This window comes from Toxotes jaculatrix, chromosome 8, assembly GCF_017976425.1.
Source record: "Toxotes jaculatrix isolate fToxJac2 chromosome 8, fToxJac2.pri, whole genome shotgun sequence".
NCBI classification, from domain to species: Eukaryota; Metazoa; Chordata; class Actinopteri; family Toxotidae; genus Toxotes; species Toxotes jaculatrix.
The window spans coordinates 1,365,796-1,384,948 of NC_054401.1; the positions used below are offsets into that span (position 1 = coordinate 1,365,796).

Genomic DNA, 19,153 nt, shown 5'->3' on the forward strand with positions numbered 1-19,153 from the left:
TTTGGCCGAAAAAAAACGCCTTACTATACTATGACGTTTTTTAAGACATTTTGAGGTCAAAAAATTTTTTGACTTTTTTAGGCCGAAAAAAACGCCTTACTATACTATGACGTTTTTTATGACATTTTGAGGTCAAAAAAAATATTGACTTTTTTTGGCCGATTTTGACGCCTTACTATACTATGACGTTTTTTATGACATTTTGAGGTCAAAAATTTTTTTGACTTTTTTAGGCCGAAAAAAAACGCCTTACTATACCATGATGTTTTTTATGACATTTTGAGGTCAAAAATTTTTTTGACTTTTTTAGGCGAAAAAAACGCCTTACTATACCATGACGTTTTTTATGACATTTTGAGGTCAAAAAATTTTTTGACTTTTTTTGGCCGATTTTGACGCCTTACTATACGATGACGTTTTTTATGACATTTTGAGGTCCAAAAAATTTTTGACTCTTTTTGTCCGAAAAAAACGCCTTACTATACTATGACGTTTTTTATGACATTTTGAGGTCAAAATTTTTTTTGACTTTTTTTGGCCGAAAAAAACGCCTTACTATACTATGACGTTTTTTATGACATTTTGAGGTCAAAAAATTTTTTGACTTTTTTAGGCCGAAAAAAACGCCTTACTATACTATGACGTTTTTTATGACATTTTGAGGTCAAAAAAAATATTGACTTTTTTTGGCCGATTTTGACGCCTTACTATACTATGACGTTTTTTATGACATTTTGAGGTCAAAAATTTTTTTTGACTTTTTTTGGCCGAAAAAAACGCCTTACTATACTATGACGTTTTTTATGACATTTTGAGGTCAAAAAAATTTTTGACATTTTTTGGCCGATTTTGACGCCTTACTATACCATGACGTTTTTTATGACATTTTGAGGTCAAAAAATTTTTTGACTTTTTTTGGCCGATTTTGACGCCTTACTATACGATGACGTCTTTTATGACATTTTGAGGCCAAAAAAATTTTTGACTTTTTTTGGCCGATTTTGACGCCTTACTATACTATGACGTTTTTTATGACATTTTGAGGTCAAAATTTTTTTTGACTTTTTTTGGCCGAAAAAAACGCCTTACTATACTATGACGTTTTTTATGACATTTTGAGGTTAAAAATTTTTTTGACTTTTTTAGGCCGAAAAAAACGCCTTACTATACTATGACGTTTTTTATGACATTTTGAGGTCAAAAAAAATATTGACTTTTTTTGGCCGATTTTGACGCCTTACTATACTATGACGTTTTTTATGACATTTTGAGGTCAAAAATTTTTTTTGACTTTTTTTGGCCGAAAAAAACGCCTTACTATACTATGACGTTTTTTATGACATTTTGAGGTCAAAAATTTTTTTTGAGTTTTTTAGGCCGAAAAAAACGCCTTACTATACTATGACGTTTTTTAAGACATTTTGAGGTCAAAAATTTTTTTGACTTTTTTTGGCCCATTTTGACGCCTTACTATACGATGACGTTTTTTATGACATTTTGAGGTCAAAAAAATTTTTGACTTTTTTTGGCCGATTTTGACGCCTTACTATACTATGACGTTTTTTATGACATTTTGAGGTCAAAAAAAATTTTGACTTTTTTAGGCCGAAAAAAACGCCTTACTATACTATGACGTTTTTTATGACATTTTGAGGTCAAAAATTTTTTTGACGTTTTTAGGCAGAAAAAAACGCCTTACTATACTATGACGTTTTTTATGACATTTTGAGGTCCAAAAAAATTTTGACTTTTTTTGGCCGAAAAAAACGCCTTACTATACTATGTCGTTTTTTATGACATTTTGAGGTCCAAAAAATTTTTGACTCTTTTTGTCCGATTTTGACGCCTTACTATACTATGTCATTTTTTATGATATTTTGAGGTAAAAAAAATTTTTCACTTTTTTTCTCCGGTTTTGACGCCTTACTATACTATGTCGTTTTTTATGACATTTTGAGGTAAAAAAAAATTGGACTTTTTTTGGCCGATTTTGACGCCTTACTATACTATGACGTTTTTTATGACATTTTGAGGTCCAAAAAAATTTTGACTTTTTTTGGCCGAAAAAAATGCCTTACTATACTATGATGTTTTTATGACATTTTGAGGTAAAAAAAAATTTGACTTTCTTTCTCCGATTTTGACGCCTTACTATACTATGTCGTTTTTTATGACATTTTGAGGTCAAAAAAAATTTTGACTTTTTTTGTCCGATTTTGATGCCTTACTATACTATGACGTTTTTTATGACATTTTGAGGTCAAAAAAAATTTAGACTTTTTTTGGCCGAAAAAAACGTCTTACTATACTATGTTTTTTATGACATTTTGAGGTCAAAAAAATTTTGACTTTTTTTCTCCGATTTTGACGCCTTACTATACTATGACGTTTTTTATGACATTTTGAGTTAAAAAATTTTTTTGACTTTTTTCTCCGATTTTGACGCCTTACTAAACTATGACGTTTTTATGACATTTTGAGGTCCAAAAAATTTTGACTTTTTTTGTCGTATTTTGACGCCTTACTATACTATGACGTTTTTTTTATGACATTTTGAGGTCAAAAAAATGTTTGACTTTTTTTGGCCGATTTTGACGCCTATTATGTTTTTTTACGTCATTTTGAGGTCTTACTAAAATATCACTTTTTTGGTATATTTTGACGACTTACTATACTGATGTTTTTTATGATATTTTGAGGTCTTACTAAAATATACGTCATCTTGGCATATTTTGAAGCCTTATGGGCCATTGGTGTTAAGAAGCATAGACTATGCTACACCAACCAGTATCATCTTTTCTCAACACTAGGGAGCAGTGTTTAATGTTAACTCTCACTCTCTGGATTATTTTCAAAATAAAGTTTGCTAAAATAATGAGGCCACCTTCGGTTTAAACACATTTATTTTAAAACATGCACCACATTAACATCTTTACATTTTAAAACATATAGCACTGACCTCTAGCTCACAGATGTCTTCCTATTGTTTGTACCTAGGGTGACCAGATCCCAATTCACCAGATGTGGGACAAAGAGTACGTTTGCGTGGGACAATGTGGGATACCAATGCATCAAGGTAGTCAAAAAGAACTTCCAAAAAAAATAAACATTTCTATTCTGCTCTATCAAAAGTCTTTCAGCTCTCTCTATCACAGCAACAATTGCAGGTAGGCCGGGCCCACACAGACAATGCACTTTCAGCTTCCATCCATGTCTCACACTGCATGCCGTTTTGACTTGACTTGCGACTGCGACCCAGTTTGATTGACATGATCAAACAGCCCGCCCCGCCCCCTATTTGATAAATGCCAGATCATAAAACACGCATTTCAAAACTGGAGTCTGACTGTCAATAACAATGCGGGACAACGTCTCAATTTGCAGGACGTGTGAAAAGTAATGGAAATGCGTGACTGTCCCGCACAAAGCGGGACATCTGGTCACCCTATTTGTACCAGGTACTAATTAAAAACAGGAAATCTAAGTAATATACCGATATAAGCAGCGACCACTCATTGTTTTTCTTCACCATCCAGCCCATGTTGAGGTGATTACTGTTAATGCTAACGCTAGCTAACGAGCACGTTAAAGCTAGCTAACGCCAAGCTAATCCCTCATCCGAGCTACACCCTCATCCAAAATAGCATTAACCTACTTATGTTATTGAACACATCAAATGAAAAATCCCCGCATAGTTATACTTGCCATGGGTTAGGGTTAGTTGTTAAGGTTAGGGGTAGGTGGGTGGGGGCGGTTAACCACGAGCAGATACCGCTCATCCCTGGAACTTTTCACGGTTCCTCTGTGCTCCCGGAGCATGGTCGGAGAGCTCAGCAGAAACGGGTAACACTTAACACACTCCAACTATATGTCAACAGAGAGTTGAATATGTGGGATTTAACTCTATTCAGAGTGTAATTAACTCTACTGTCCTCAAAAAGTCACTAACACCAAAAACTTTAACTCTCCAATTTGCTGTGTGATTTTAAGGACTTGAACAAATAAAAAGTGCTGGTATGGTCTGAAAAATGTTTGATGTTAGTGCGACTTAAATGTGACTTGTAGTGAAAAGCTAAAATACACAGACCACTGGTATCCTGCCTTCAGCTGCTGGGACAGGCAGGTTGAGTCCGGCAGCAGGTGACAACAGCCGACGCTTCGTCCTCCATCCCACGACGTGTAGAGCTCCGTCACTCCGCCTGTTGTTTTCCTGCTCTTCCTCCTCCTCCTCCGCGGTCCCGTCGTTCTGTTCTTCCTGCTGTCTGACAGGAGACAGGCTGAGTCACATCTCTGTCGTTCTGTCTTCCTCTCTCAGTCCATCACCCTTCTCTTCAGAGACCGTCTCACAGAATCCGGCTCAGTATGGAAACGTCCACTGTCCACACACACAGCGATCGGTGAATCTGTGAAATCAGCGGTTGCGTGTGTTTCATATGACCTGTGACCTGTGATCAGGGCACCTTTAGAAAAGAGGGCGTGTCCTTTCCTGTTTAAATAAAGGTTGAAAGCCGAGTGTTTGGGCTTGTTGTCTCCCTGACGCTAAACAAGCGTCTGTATTTTAAGAAACACCAACTTCACAAGTTAATCAACACGTTGAACAAGTTGTGAGCGCTGCCTCTCATCTCTCACGGAGCCAGTTTCATTTCACATCTGATCGGACAGTGGTCCTCCCACTGCTGCCGTCTCACACTCAGCAGGAAGCCTGTGTTTTCCTCAGACTTTCTGTCCGGCTGCGTGTCAACTGGATCCTGGTATGTGCTCATCATTTCTGCCAAAAAGCTGAGAGAACACGCAGCGTGTAGATGCTCCTGGCTGCAGGTTTCATCAGTATTTACTCACAGAAAAAGAAAAAAAAAAACTCACACTGATCATCTGCATCCGAGAAAGAGAAGAATAAGCGTTTTCTGTGTCTGACTACGGTGATGTGGAAAATAATAAGAAAATACACCAGAGCTGCAACAACTGGTCGACTGTCAAAGATAATAAGCAACTATTTAGATCATCCATTAACTGTTAACATCATTTTTTCAAATCTTAAATCACAAGATTTTCTTCTGTACTGACGAGGATCAAACCTTCACCTCTATTCAGTTTTTTAAAAACATGAACTGGAAAAAGATTAAAATCACCACCAAGTGATTTACGAGGTTTTTAGTTTCGTCAGTGTCATCGACCGTCAGCGGAGACCAGGAACACGCAGCTCTCTCCCACTCATCACTGACTGAATCACCACACAGCGGCTTTGTTTGTGTTTGCAGCTAAACAAAAAGCTTTAATCTCACTCTGCTGTGACTGTGAAGAGCTGAATGAACTCACATCAGCTCCCATCACACCGTCATCACTGCAGAGGATGTTAGTGACTATCAGCGCGGCAGAAAACTACACGTCTGTCAGATCACAACATCAAAACATGAAGGAAACGCAGCTTCCTCATGACTCCAGTCATCAGCAGCAGCAGGAGTCGAGTCATGAATGACTTCAGAAATAAGAGCGATGTTTACAGTAAGAAAGAATTCAGACATGCACCATCACCAAACCAACCAGGGTTTGACTTCGCCCAGTTGGAGCACTGAAACCTGCACTGACTGAGTCACTGGTTAATGAAGTCTGTGAAAAGGCTCCGCCAAAGCAGGGCTGATCCAACCTAAAAATCAAACCTAGATGTTGTTACAAGTGTTTTGATTAGATTTTGATTTTGAGTCTTTTTTTGATTTTGTGTCTTCGTTGTGTACGTCCATGCTGAAGCGTTGTCAGGTGAATGATCATAAACGGGGGGTGGACAGCTCCCCCAGGGGCAGATTCCCTGCACATATTTACACCTGAAGTTGGACTGTGCGCCTTCCTTACATCTCTGATGCTGAAAAAAGTCACGTGGATTGATGGAGTTCAAGACAGATGAGCAGACAGAGAAGTAAAAGAAGTTTTTTTTCCGGCCGTCAAGTCTCTGTTTTGGCCCCTGGTCCAGAATAACTGTACGTTTTTAACAGCTGTTTTGCAGCAGTGAGGAGTGAACATCAGTCCGGGTGTTTTCCACAGACCCATCTGATCCCAGGCTGGTCCCTCAGGTCTGTCGGCTCAGAGGAGGAGAACCAGCTGCACTGGCAGGCGTAAGCCCGGAAACCTCTCCTCTTCTTCAGCCTGGCTCTGAGCTTCTGACGGTCCGGCATGTTGTTCCTGCAAAGACAGAAAGTCAAAGACAGAGTGTAGTGAAAGCTAAATAATTACTGAGGATGTGACCTTAGTGCTGCACACAGGTCTTTACTGCTCGTACTCGGCAGCTGCAAATTGATTTTCCCATTTCAGCTTCAATAAGAGACAAATTTAACAATGTGTACCGAGGGGTAATTATTATCTGCTGAGAGGGGAAATATCTGTGGAGCGGAGATGAAAGACACGGTGGAAAAAAGGAACCTTGTGCTAACACAGAGTTGTGGTGATGAATAGACGACCGTATTTTAATGATTTTAGCTTGGTGTCAAAATACTGCTTGTCCATGTAAAACGGCGTTAATCAAAATGAACAATCACTGAATGACTGTGGAGCCGCAACTCCTGACTGTTTTCACTGTAGATTAATCTACAGTCCCCATTTCTCAATTGACTGAGAATCTTTTTCTGCCAAATGTTTAAAAAATTGTGAAAAATAAGTGTCCATTTCAAATGTCTCATTTTGTCTGAGCGACGGTTAAAAACCCAAAGATTCAGCTTATTATCACAGAAGAGAGAGGAAAGCAGTAAACAAACACCCATAACAGACTGCGGGGTAAACACCTCCACCCAGGATGTATGTTTTCAGACGTGCCTGCTTGCTGGTTTGTTTACCTGTTTGTTTGTGTTTGTGCTTTCTTTCCCTGCACAAGGACACACATGCATGCTGGTGATGCAGCGACACACATTCCTGCTGTCAGTGGTTTCACACAGTTTCACTGCAGATGGTGTTAATGTGCTGAGAAAGGGGGGCGGGGGGCTGTAAACAATTCAGCCTTCAAACTTTTATGAAAATCAGGTTTATAAATGTTTCATGAGGAAGGAAACACGTTCAATATGTTTGTTAGACGTTGAGGATGAACACAGTGCAAACAAACAGAAACTGTGTTGACAGTGCACCTGACACACGTTTGAAGCCAGTAACAAATGAAATGCATCATTAAATGTTCTAACTCAACGGCCAGTGAACGCAACATTTATTTATTTGCGCTCACAAGTAAATTTCACACCTCAGAGATGAAAACTGCGGCACCAAAAAAAATAGACTTGCCCTGTGAAGACAGCAGAGTGAGGGCATGAGACGCTCCACTCACAGAGCCAGTGCACATCAGTCGTTACACAAACCAGAACTGGATCGCACACTCAGCTAACACCATCCAGCAGCTCGCAACAAAAGCCGACAACCACAGCAAACAAACAAACCCGTCCTCCTGTGAAAAAGTCCAGTGCCTGAAGGACAGACATCACCTGAACTGATGTCTTCACCTGTCATATTAAACTGGCTCTCTCTACGTATTACACCTGCTCTGCGATCCCTCAGAGGAAGAGAAAAAAAAATAAATCCAGTCCCGGTGTCGTCCCGCCCACACACACACCTCCATCATCTGAGTGTTCCCCTGTGGCCTGTCGGTCACTGTTACCGTAACAAATGACACCATGTCACCAGGAATTAGTCTGCGTCCCTCCTGCTGCTGCACGTGAACACAAATCCACTATTATCAGTATCATTTTAATGTGAAATCAAAGTCCTTATGTCACCTGGATGCTTTTATACTGTGCTGGGAATTAAATTGGGAAAACCTGATTAAAAGATTAATGAAATGAATACACACATTTTGCTTCTGTCTACCACTGATTACTCAACAACACAACAGCTATTATCCACTTCATCTCACTGTCACTGTCTGGCAGCTGCTCTGTGCTGCAGCAGACGTAAAGACTTCTGTGTTTCCAGTTTGGACAAAATTTTTTTCCCCACTAAATATTAAAGATTAAAGATATTTCACATGTATCTGTCCAGTTACTTATGGCCTGGACGACTGTAACTGTGAGACAAGTGAGTGGCGAACAAAGCAAGTTTCACACCTCAATACTGCCACCATGTGACCGACCTGAACACAACACCATCCAAAACACTTACACACGGACTTCACTTCAAACAACCAAGTGAGAAAATGCTGATTTCTGTCACTGAGCCAAACTGTAATGTGATGCATTTGATCTTAGTCTAAAAATTAAAGTTCTAAATTTGAGTTTTTTCTAACTTTCTAACTCTAACCTTGTGTCAGCAATATAGTGACAATATGATAAAGATTAAAGCGTGGCATCAGTCATCGATATCTGGCCAATACGAGCTCCGGCTGATCAAACATCACTTAACTTTTAGTGGAGCACAGTGGTTCCTGAGCCGGGGTTCGGGGTTATTAGATTAAAGTCTGTTCAGTGGACTATTTTCCTCTTTACATGTTCTGTGTTTTTTGTCTTTATGTGTTCTGATGTGAGAAAAACAGTGTGGCAAGCATGCAGACTCACCTGAGGAACAGGTAATCACAGGACGAGTCCCACTCACAGTCATCAAACATCAGCACCCTGAAGTCACAGGATACACACCTTAACTGGTCACAGGACCTGTTGGTACATTGCTGGTGTATCAATATAATTATTATTTAAAGAAGAGCATATCAAATGTCCAGGGCAAAAAATACATTTTAGCAGTTATAATTATTTATCCAAGGTCGGGTTACCTGGGTATAAATGATTTAAACAATTAAAAGTATGCTGGGGGAAGGTGATGCGCCTGAGATCAGTTCTTTCACTGAAAAATAATCCTGTATCATTAAAAACAGGCAGGAGAGGACAGACGCTCGCAGTATGAAATTATTTTTTCGCACCTCTTGGATGTGACTGTTCCAACACCATTTGTGACGGAGCTCCCGCCAACGAACACAGGACAGCACCTGGATGCAGAACAAACAGTGCAGAACATCTCCTAACACACACAGTACAACAGCGTCCAAATTCAAGAAAATCACAAGAACCAGCAGAACAATATGAAACTGCCATCCTCAGCCCAGAACCTGGTCTTGCTTGTGAAGATTCTACAGTGTGACCAGCATGCAACTTTTTTTAGATACTGACTAAGTAAAAAACAGCAAATATTTGGCTGAACATTGCACAACATTGCAACTGGTTTGATTTGGCAGAATAATTGTGCACAAAATTATGACGACACTTTCAAAATGACTGAGTGCGTTTTCTCCATCTTCTTATACCTTACAATTATTTTTCACACCTGCATGTTTTTAAATTCAGAATTGAGGAAGTGACCTACTTTCTCCCCCCAGACTGAGATAATGGCTTCTTTTCCGCTTGGGGTCCTTTAGAAAATTGTTCACTCTGAAATAAAAGATAAGAGCACAGATGACAGACTGTCACCACATTTAAAAAGTGTATTCTTACACTAGAACTTAATTATGGCGCAGCTGTGGCCCAGGCTGAAAAGCAGGTTGTCTACTAATTGCAGGATTGGTGGTTTGATCCCCAGCTCCACCTGCCCATGTGCTGAAGTGTCCATGGGCAAGACTGAAAACTTTGTTGTCTAACTTATAATACAGAAACATCTGCCAAGTGAGTGAATGTAAAAACTTTCAGCAATGACACTTTTTTAATACCTTCATAGTTTGTTTTCCAGCCCTACTTGTCTTGTATGTGTAGCACCACAACTAAACCTGTTTCTCTTGATTTTTCAATATTTAAACTTAAGTAAAATTTGTGAGTTTTACTGCACTACTTCGTTGAAGCAGAGAGCTTTTCCCAGCACTCAGAGAGGGCACATGTCACAGGTAAATTCACCTTTACTTGAGGGGAATTTCCGTGGTCCTCCACGAGTAATTCTTCCAGAAGGGCATCAATATCCTCAGTGATGCTGCTTACCGGTGGTTTTGTGGCACTAAATCAGAGGCAACAAAAACAAGAGTAAGTGTTTTTGCATTGTGACAAATACCATATCAATAAACTTCTTAACAGGAATTTCTTTGGTTTCTATAATAATTCGTCAAAGCTTGAGCCGTTTAAGGCCCTGGACATATGACTCATTACATGTTATCAACACAGAGGCTAATTAAAAGCTTAAATAAAGTAACATTTCTTTGTACGTTAGCTTGTAGCTAGCCAAACCAGCTCCGGTTACCTGTGTTTTCTTTGTCCGTCGGTGGTTTTCCCACGTTTTCCAGCCTCGCTCGATTCCCCGCGAACTGAAGACGCGACAGAAACGTTGCGACAAAACTTTTCCTCTACTTCGTCCAGCAGGTCGTCCAGATCATCGGCGTCCATGTCTAGGTTTTCTTTCGGCCCTGCTAGCTCTGGGGGCTAACTCATCTGGCCCAGCTAACACTTCAGCTAGCCACAGAGCGTTCGTCGTTGCTAAGGAACAAGAACAGAGCGGAAATGAGTGGAGTACACCTTCAAAATAAATGCCTCTGCCATTTTCCTTAAGTTTTAAGTTCATTCCTTTATTATCCCTCAACCGGGAAAATGAATCTCTGCATTTTACCTACTAAAGCACCGGGGAGTTGGACTGGATCGGTGCCTTGCCTTCCTCAAAGGTACCTTGGTCGCAGAGGGTGGGGGTGCGGTTACTGATTTTACTGTCTGGGAACACAACAAAATCAGTATCTCACAGAGTAATTAGCAAGCTGCATTAATAAAACAATTTAAAACATTCATTAAGGAAAAGACGATAACTGTTATTCAGAAGGTCAAAATTATTAGTTTAGGGAAACATTAAAAAGATGAAATGAAATGTAAAATGGAAATTAAACAACACATTTTAAAATGGCATCCACAGATTTTAAATACATCATATGCATTATTATAACTTACTACATAAAGAAATTATGCACTTTGTGAACATCTGTGCAAAATTAATGAGCCCACCATTTACCATTGGTAGTTACTGTGAATTGTATTTTGAAAATAAGAAAGGAAGTACTGTTCTTTGTTAATTCCGTGGGGTCTCATTTTAGCGCCGTAAATAGCAATAATTAGCTAGCTAGAAAAGCTAACACGTAAATCCACTTAAGTACAAGCGTTATCACGGTTTGTTTGTGGGTTTAAGAAAAGAAATAAACATGCGTTGTCGGCAGGATTCGAACCTGCGCGGGGAGACCCCAATGGATTTCTAGTCCATCGCCTTAACCACTCGGCCACGACAACCGGATGATATAGATCCTTATAACAGCTATTTTATAGGTTACACTCAGTGACATCGCCGTCTCAGCAGGCGTAGGCACAGTGGAAGAAACAGGACTAAAGGAAACAGTGAAGTAACAACTGGACATTTAGAGGGAAAGAGAAATAAATTACAGTCTTAAATATTTGTAATTACCGGGTACCTACAGAGCACAATACTGGGAACTGAAGTTTGGAAAATATGCTTATACAACCACTGTCTTCTCTTTCACAAATATATAGTATTTTGTGTTTATATGATGTAGCTATAGGCCCTGATAAGTGGCAATATCATGTAAACCCAAATCTTTCTCATAATCACACAATGAAATGAAAATATATAGTATATCTTAGTACAATGCCATCTCTGTGTTATACAGGAAGTGAAACCTACACGCAGACGGCTGTGCTTATCAAGTTTCTGCCTCATAAAAGGAAACTGATGCAGTCTTAAAGGTTTTTCTTTTTCCTCTCAGAGAAGACGTTAGTAAAACAACACTGACATACACACTGTGGGAGACAGTGGTTTTCCATGTACTTTGACTTTATTAATCCCCAGAGGGAACACATTAAAACACAGACACCCACAGACACATTAAAACACAAATGTATATGAACACAGTGGCTGGGATGAATAAGCACAGAGATTAATGAATGGATAAGTGGAGATATTGGCTGTTAGTCTGTTTATAAATAAGATGAAGACTGATAGAGTCCACATACTGTCAATCTTGTAGAGTCCAGAGAGGAAAGTGATTGATAAGTCCCAGTTTTATCAGTTTTATCCTGATATATTCAAATGATCAGATGATGATACAACATGATGGAGCACGTGGAGCATCTTGCTCTCTGGACTGAAGGACCTGAGACCTGACACTAAAAGAGCAAAGCATCTGCTCCTAACATAAGTCTTCTCAACACTTACGCCTACATATAACTCACATTATTACACTCAAGCTCCCGCTAAGACACATCAACCCTAACATGTAGTTTTTCAGTCGCTCTTTTTGAGGGTCTTAAGCAAACTTTTCTGCCGTGGTATCCTCCACTGTTCATCTTTTCATCACTAACAATGTTTTACAAAACAAAAATCTACATACACATCTCAGATTAAACCAAGTGATATCATCAGACTTTCCCCCCCGGCAATATTTGTTGATAAAGACATAAACACACTGTTTCCTGTGTCTATTTTTTTTTTTTATCTTTCTTGTTCCTCAAAGAAAAACAGTTCCAGTGACTTAAACATGTGCCATTTAATAAGGGAACTGCTCAACTATAAAAAAAAGCCCTGACAGTGGCATGGTCATAGTCTGGGTTTTCCCCTGAGATAAAATAAAGTCCAGATGACATGCACATAGCCCAGGGCAGAGACGTATGCAGTGTTTTCCTTTACTCTGTTCTTCTTTTTAAAGGGCACTCGGGTTCAGTTCTCACTGCGGCTGAAAGGTCCTGATTTGTGTTTTCCACCACAACGTCACACGGTGGAACCTTCTTGCTGTGAGGCAACAGTGCGAACAACTGCACCACCGTGTCACCTCACGTGAATCCTCCATATTCAACAGAAAGTATGTCGCGGACTCACTTCGATGACAGTACTGCAGAGAGGTAGTGTTCTACGGTCTCAAGCTTTCTCAGCACCGGCTTTGTCTTTAAACACAGACGTGCTTCATTGTGGACGTTTTTGGACCCAAAGTGTAGATCAACATTAAGTCCTTTTTTTCCAGCGGTTTAAGCGGTGCATCCAGTAAAGTTTGTTTTTTTGTTGTCCTGGTTCTGTCTTTAAGGATATTCCTCAGACTACCCTGAAATTACAACATGGGAAAATAGACTTAGAAATGAAAGTTGCTGAGACACATGTAGGACATAAAGTGTGTTACTGTTTTGTGTTGTTGCTCAAGAGTTAAGTACCACAAACTGATCATTATCATGTAAACCAGGTTCTCAGAGAAGCTGTGTTATATGAAACCATATAAATGCTGTTACAGAAAACTTTCTCAAGCATTAGAGTGTGTGTGTTTGTGTGTGTCAGCATATTCCATTACTTACATAGCTTATCAGGAATATTACAAGTGCTACCATGAGCACTGCTGTGGCACAAATCACCAGGTAAGTATCGGTCATCAGTTTTTCTGTGGGACCATCAGGACAATCTGAAAACAGAAATTAAAGTTATTCAAGTTTGAACCTGCATGAACTGCATCACACATGGAGCTGCTCAAGTTATAATGACAACAGTGTTAACATTTTACTCTGCATGCATTCAGCACAAGCATCCCCAGTACAGTTCATTCAAAGAAATAAAAGTCAAGTCAAAAGTTCTAATTCAAATTCAAGCCTAAAGTTAAAGCCAGGTGATTTTGGTACATGTCCACAGATTTAATGGGCAAACACCAAAGCTCACTGGTTATATCTTGTTTTGATTAATCTGTAATCCTGTTTAATCTGCCTGAGTCTGAGAGTCACCTGATTCAAATTTAAGTCAATGAATGAAAAGTTTGGAAAAGCTGCTCATGGAATCTGAGAGAGAATCTGAGCCCCGGGTCTCCCGAGCCCAGCTTCGACCTGTACCTGTCAGAGTGAGGAGAACCTGCCCCTCCCTGATCTGCTCTCCCACAGGTGCTGCCAGGTGACACAAGTACACGCCGCTGTCACTGCACGTCACATTGGGCAGGAAGATGCTGTGGGTCTCGTCCTGCAGCTCCACCTCTCGATCCAAGTCCATGTACCAGCTGGTCGTGCCGTTGATGAGGTCTTTGGTCAAAAGGCCGCTGAGACGAGACGACGGAGCATCTTGGACCTGCAACATCATCAGTAGGGGGTCAGACGTATGTACCAGACTGACTGATCAGAACCACAGGCTTCACAGTAACTGAACAGTATACACAAACACCTCTGATGTCATTAATATCAATACAATTACAGCTACTGCTAGTACTTCTCTACCACTGCTCCATTACTACAATTACCAGTTCTATTAGTAAAATTATTACTACTACAACTTTCACTACTGGTAACCACTAGCTGCAGCCCAAGAATCATTTATTAAGAAAAACTTTAAACATGATCTGGTTCCAGCCTGAACATGTGATGACAACTGGGTCATGACGACAGGGCAAATTCCAAAACCTGCTTTTAAAAGTCCATTTGGCTGCTGATTCTTACTTTCTTTTTCAAACATTTGAAAAACATTTCTCAGCACAAGTCTTGTAGTTGGGTTTGACTATTATTATTATTCTTATAATCATCAGTATCATGAATATAAAACTAATTACATATGCTTTTCTTTTAGAAAGACAGGGAAATGGTATGTAATAGCAGATCAGCATTTATTTGAATCCAAACAGCCAATGAGAAGCCAACATGTGCAGTGCTTCCTCCTCCTGAAGCTGTTGTTCACTTCTTGTTCACTTAAAATGCATAAGCTGATTGTTTTTCTCTAAAATTGGCAGTGACCTCCTACAGAGTCATTCTGTCCTACTGTGAGCTGCTGCCCTGATGAAAGCCCCTGGAAAAAGCTCAGTTTTACCTTGTACCACCTCACGGCTCTGTACTGAACACCGTCCTTGTATTTGGCTGTGCACTGAAGAATGGTGTCCTCACCAGAGACCGACTTAATCTCCAGCATGTCCTCAATGACTGCAGCTCCCACAGACAGGCACACACCTGAGGAACAATCCACAAGTTAGCTTTACCATGGATGTAAACCTTCGATACAAGAGGCTTCAGCTTAGTTCACAGTAAGGGCTCATTTCTCATACGCATTCATAGTTTCACTTCTCAGAAAGACAATAACATAACTGTTATATCGCAAAGAAATACAGTCACGTCTGAGATATTATGTACAGTGACCCTCAATTTATTGTTACTACTACTATACTACTACTACTACTACTAATAATAATAATAGTAGTAATAATAATAATAATAATATGAACGGTCGTAAAAAAGTGAATGGTTTAAAATACTTACTCAGTGACAGCAGCAGAGCGTGAATCAGATGATCTGGATACATGATGGTGATGTTAGTGATGATTTAGCTCAGATGTAAAGAAGAAGGCTGAGAATCCGCTGGAGAGACTGAGCTGTCGGAGTATAAATGCCCGCTTAAAGAACAGAAAGAGAAAGAACCCCCCCCCCCCCCCCCCCCGCGTTACGTCATACAACACGTGAAAGTCACGTAGTTGTGACTATCTCTTTCAAGAGATTTTCAAGTTTTAATCAAGTTTAGATTTGAAATATGCGAGTTAATGCTACACTCCTAGATGTTTTTACATGTCTTTAAAAAAGACGGTTGCTAAATGTGGCAAAAATAACGCTGCTGAGGTTGTTGCGGACATTCAACATCACACCAAACACTTCCGGGTCAGACTAGTGGAAAGACATACATGTCTTTGAGAAAGACCCGGGAAAAGACCGGTTGCGGCACGATGGGCAAGACTTACATCTTCTTTATTTTTTGTGGTGAGTTTAGGGGCTGCATGCTTATATTCCTGCCTTTGTTTTCTTTGTTAACCTTTGTTAACACACACACTCCAAACGGCATTAAAAAAATTCGATAATTCAATGTGAAAGCCATGCTAGCGTTAGCTTCCCTCTGTGGAATCAGGTCGGCTCGGCGTTTCCATATCAGGAATCAGACGAAACACAGTAGAATATCGCTCTGAAATGATGATTTATGTTTTGTTCGCGTGTTTCGTGTGTACGTGTTTATGGTTTGTGAGCAGCGTCAATGCTTCATTTATTATTAAATCAAAAGTGCTGTGTCATCATTACCACCTGAAGCACGTTACCCTCAGGCTAATGCTAATGCAATGCTAATTGTTATACATATAAAACAAAATAACTCTAATAATTTGTTATGCGGATATCACAACAATAACAATCATATTTTTGTACTACGGAGTTAACTGTGGGCCGTAGGTAGGGAAGCGGAAGTGAAAGTTTTGGGGATTTCCTTCAGATTTCCCATGGTAGTTTCCCATCTAACAAAGAGCAAGACATTATTATTAGAAACCACGCTGGGAAATCCCCACTGTGAGTGATGTAAGTTATATTAGTTTGCTATTATAATCAAACACTGGTCCAAGAGGAAAATAAGGGAGGAGCTCTGTCAAATTTACCCAGAGTCAGTCAGCAACCTGTTCTGCACGTGACGCTCAAAACAACAACAACAACAACACCACCACCACCACGTTGGCTGGGTTTTTGTTTTTAATTCACTTTGTGCTTCCTGGTTTGTTCACTGCTGTCAAGATATTAAACTACTAAACAAGTCTAAAAAAGAAAAACGGGTTTTGGATGATGAGATTAAAGTTGGATGTTTGGACCAGCAATGACATTTGATCAGAAATTAAAACATCGAGTAATGGTGTGAAAATTATAACTAATGGGTTCTTCTTCTTCTTTGTATTTATCAGGTCTGGCATGTGTGTGTCTAAGCTTGGACAAGGAGATGTCCAACTCTACATATCCGTGCTGTGAAAACCCCAAAATCAGTATGGAGGAACGCTGTCTTCACATATTCACAAAGAATGGCGAGGTAGAGTGAACCCTGCATACAAAATGACACTGCAGCCAGGATGTTTTTAAAAAGACTTTCATGCTTATGAGAGGATGAATCCTCCTGACTTTCCCTCTGCAAATGAAATTTGGATTTTGCTAATATTAAAAAACAGAGGGGCAGACAGTGATGTAGCACAGTGACCATCCCCTCCCATTCACTGCACTGTTTTTCACTGGGATTGTCTTTTCCTTCCAATAACAATGTTTTCCATGGGAATAAACATCATCTCCAGAATCTGCACACAGCTGCTTTTATTCTGTTTTGTCGATCAGCGGCACACAGATTGTGTTGTAGCATATAACTTGATTTTAATATCCCTAATTTTTCGCACATTAAGAACAGAGTAAGTCCATTCCAAACTTAGACAGACCTGTTGCTGTGATCATGTGATCCAGTTGACTAATAAACTGACAGCAGCGTTTTCTAGTTCATCAACACATTTATTAAGATTTATGTAAATTAAGCTGTGTGTACTCGGTAGCATCTAAAAATCTGTACTATCTGTCTGGCTTCTAGACTTAATAATAATTTATTTTTGGACACTTGTGAATTCATTTACTGTTTGTGTTTCTTTGTTCTTGCAGACTTTCGCCAGATACAAGTCTGATGTGTTCATAAATTGCAGTTCTCCATGCAGAAAGATTGAAGGTGGAGAAATGCTGTTGGATGCATGTGTCAATGTGACACAGGACATGGAGTGCATGGATGTATGTCACACACTTTTTGATATTTAAATTAACGTTGACTGTATTTGTGAGTGAATATCAACTGTTTCCAAACCCAGTCGTCAGGACCTGACGACTGGGTTCAAAAACAAGCTGAGCGTTCAAAAACAAAAAATGTACACGTTCAATTTTAGTTCAACTTCATGACCTCATCATATTTGGCAAATCTCGTCCAATCAACACAAGAAAAAACAATTTTGTTTGGGTCTAATTTTAACTCATCTGTTTACAGGGGACACGTGTGACTGTGGACAAAGAGATCCACCACTACGGCCAAAAATGCCATGGTCAATCAGACAAGGTGGACCCTTGGATTTACGGTGGGTCCTGTTCTAAATATTTCTGAGTGTATTCATTTTTTATCTGAGGCATTTCAGTGACACCTTCATTCATCAGTGATTATGAAAAATCATCCAATAACTGTGAAGACATTTAACTCTGAAACAAAAATGTCGGCTTGTTGGTGAAGTTCTTTAAAAGTTCATGATAATCCAACAGTTGTTGAGATGATTCAGTCCGGCTCAAAGCGGTGGACTGACTGAGACTGACACTATCAGAGGAGAGGTCATATTGTTCTTTAACTTAAAAGGGTTTACGCCGGCAGTGGTGTCATGTGGGAGGGAAGGTGATGATGGGAAAGATTCCTGTGTTTACCGCTTGTGAGCGCTCACGCCGTCGGACAGCTGAGGACGGCAGCCGTCAGTCTGCTTGTGCTTCTGGCTCATCACTGGAGACTCCAGCTGTCTCAATCAACAGACTCTAACAAAACAAAACAGAGAACGAACGTTAGCTCACAGTACCAAGCAAACAGTGCTGATGGCGCTCGTTCAGTGTAGCTCCAAACTTTTTACATTTCTGTGTATACAGTATATCACAGCTTTCAGAAATATTTTAATGAGCTCATCAGACTTCATCAGCTTCATTTAACATGTACTCGAATGCTATGTTAACATCAGTCTGAGCAGCTGAGGAAGAAATAGTTCAGTCATTAGTTTCATGGTAATGAAGGAGAAATTCTGACACGACTTTGTCGTTTGTCTTTTCAGTGTCTACAGGTGTGTGGGTGGCCGTGGGCATCGTGCTGGCCATGGGGATCGTGGCGTTGGTTGTGGGCATCGTTTTTTGGCGTTGCCGAGGGAGGTTTGTGGTGGCCGTGGCATTGTTTAGGAACCAGATGATCTACTAAGCCACCTACCTTGAAGCTGGTAATGTGAACTTCTCTGCCTTTTGCTTCCTCCAGCTATGGCACAAAATCCAGCCGTAGTATGTAGTTTATTTGTATAGGAAGATTCAATCAGTGCCTCATAAGCTGTGCCTTTCTTTGCTTTTTATTCATGAAGTGCTCATTATTTATACAGTATTCTATTTATACAGTGTGTGAAGCTAATGTAGTTCTCAAACTGCTTCCTTACAGTTGCAATATTTTTCAGTGCACATTACTTTTTGTCTTTTAATGTAAAAAAAACCCCAAAATGGTTGAATGATTCCTACTGTACGGCTTCACTCTACATTCCCTGTTCTTCCTCTCCATCCTTGCACTTCCAAAGCCCTACAGTAGGAAAAAAAGCACTTTTGTTTTTGTATTTTGACTTGAAGGTAGTGAAGGGAATATCATTTCACTGGTGTTTGTCTGAGGGCTGTATTTA

At 39.8% G+C, this 19,153-nt stretch overlaps 2 protein-coding genes and 1 non-coding gene across 3 annotated transcripts; all 3 read right to left on the reverse strand.

Moving 5' to 3' along the window:
* Window positions 1-2,931: 2,931 nt before the first annotated feature.
* c8h8orf37 (chromosome 8 C8orf37 homolog) lies at window positions 2,932-10,389 on the reverse strand. Its single transcript, XM_041043431.1, has 6 exons — window positions 10,177-10,389; window positions 9,840-9,936; window positions 9,319-9,383; window positions 8,879-8,944; window positions 8,520-8,615; window positions 2,932-6,174 (listed from the first exon to the last, which is right to left on the reverse strand). Exons 1-6 carry the CDS (start codon window positions 10,317-10,319, stop codon window positions 6,015-6,017), a joined length of 627 nt encoding a protein of 208 aa, XP_040899365.1. The 5' UTR covers window positions 10,320-10,389; the 3' UTR covers window positions 2,932-6,014.
* Window positions 10,390-11,119: 730 nt separating this feature from the next.
* trnas-aga lies at window positions 11,120-11,201 on the reverse strand. Its single transcript has one exon. It is a non-coding gene; the product is annotated as a tRNA-Ser (tRNA).
* Window positions 11,202-12,691: 1,490 nt separating this feature from the next.
* cd83 (CD83 molecule) lies at window positions 12,692-15,326 on the reverse strand. Its single transcript, XM_041045387.1, has 5 exons — window positions 15,189-15,326; window positions 14,746-14,882; window positions 13,788-14,016; window positions 13,266-13,369; window positions 12,692-13,021 (listed from the first exon to the last, which is right to left on the reverse strand). The coding sequence occupies exons 1-5, from the start codon at window positions 15,229-15,231 to the stop codon at window positions 12,869-12,871; spliced, it is 666 nt and encodes a 221-aa protein (XP_040901321.1). The 5' UTR covers window positions 15,232-15,326; the 3' UTR covers window positions 12,692-12,868.
* Window positions 15,327-19,153: the final 3,827 nt, after the last annotated feature.

What these genes read in the sequence shown, in the direction of transcription:
- c8h8orf37 (XM_041043431.1), bottom strand. Translation starts at nt 10,319, where the DNA reads ATGGACGCCGATGATCTGGACGACCTGCTGGACGAAGTAGAGGAAAAG. An exon ending in GACGGACAAAGAAAACACAG is followed by an intron (nt 9,937 to 10,176) that starts GTAACCGGAGCT and finishes CCTCTGATTTAG; the next exon opens with TGCCACAAAACCACCGGTAA. An exon ending in TCTCAGTCTGGGGGGAGAAA is followed by an intron (nt 8,945 to 9,318) that starts GTAGGTCACTTC and finishes TTCTGCATCCAG; the next exon opens with GTGCTGTCCTGTGTTCGTTG.
- cd83 (XM_041045387.1), bottom strand. Translation starts at nt 15,231, where the DNA reads ATGTATCCAGATCATCTGATTCACGCTCTGCTGCTGTCACTGA. An exon ending in GGTTCTCCTCACTCTGACAG is followed by an intron (nt 13,370 to 13,787) that starts GTACAGGTCGAA and finishes TTCTGTTTTCAG; the next exon opens with ATTGTCCTGATGGTCCCACA. An exon ending in TAATATTCCTGATAAGCTAT is followed by an intron (nt 13,022 to 13,265) that starts GTAAGTAATGGA and finishes TTGTAATTTCAG; the next exon opens with GGTAGTCTGAGGAATATCCT.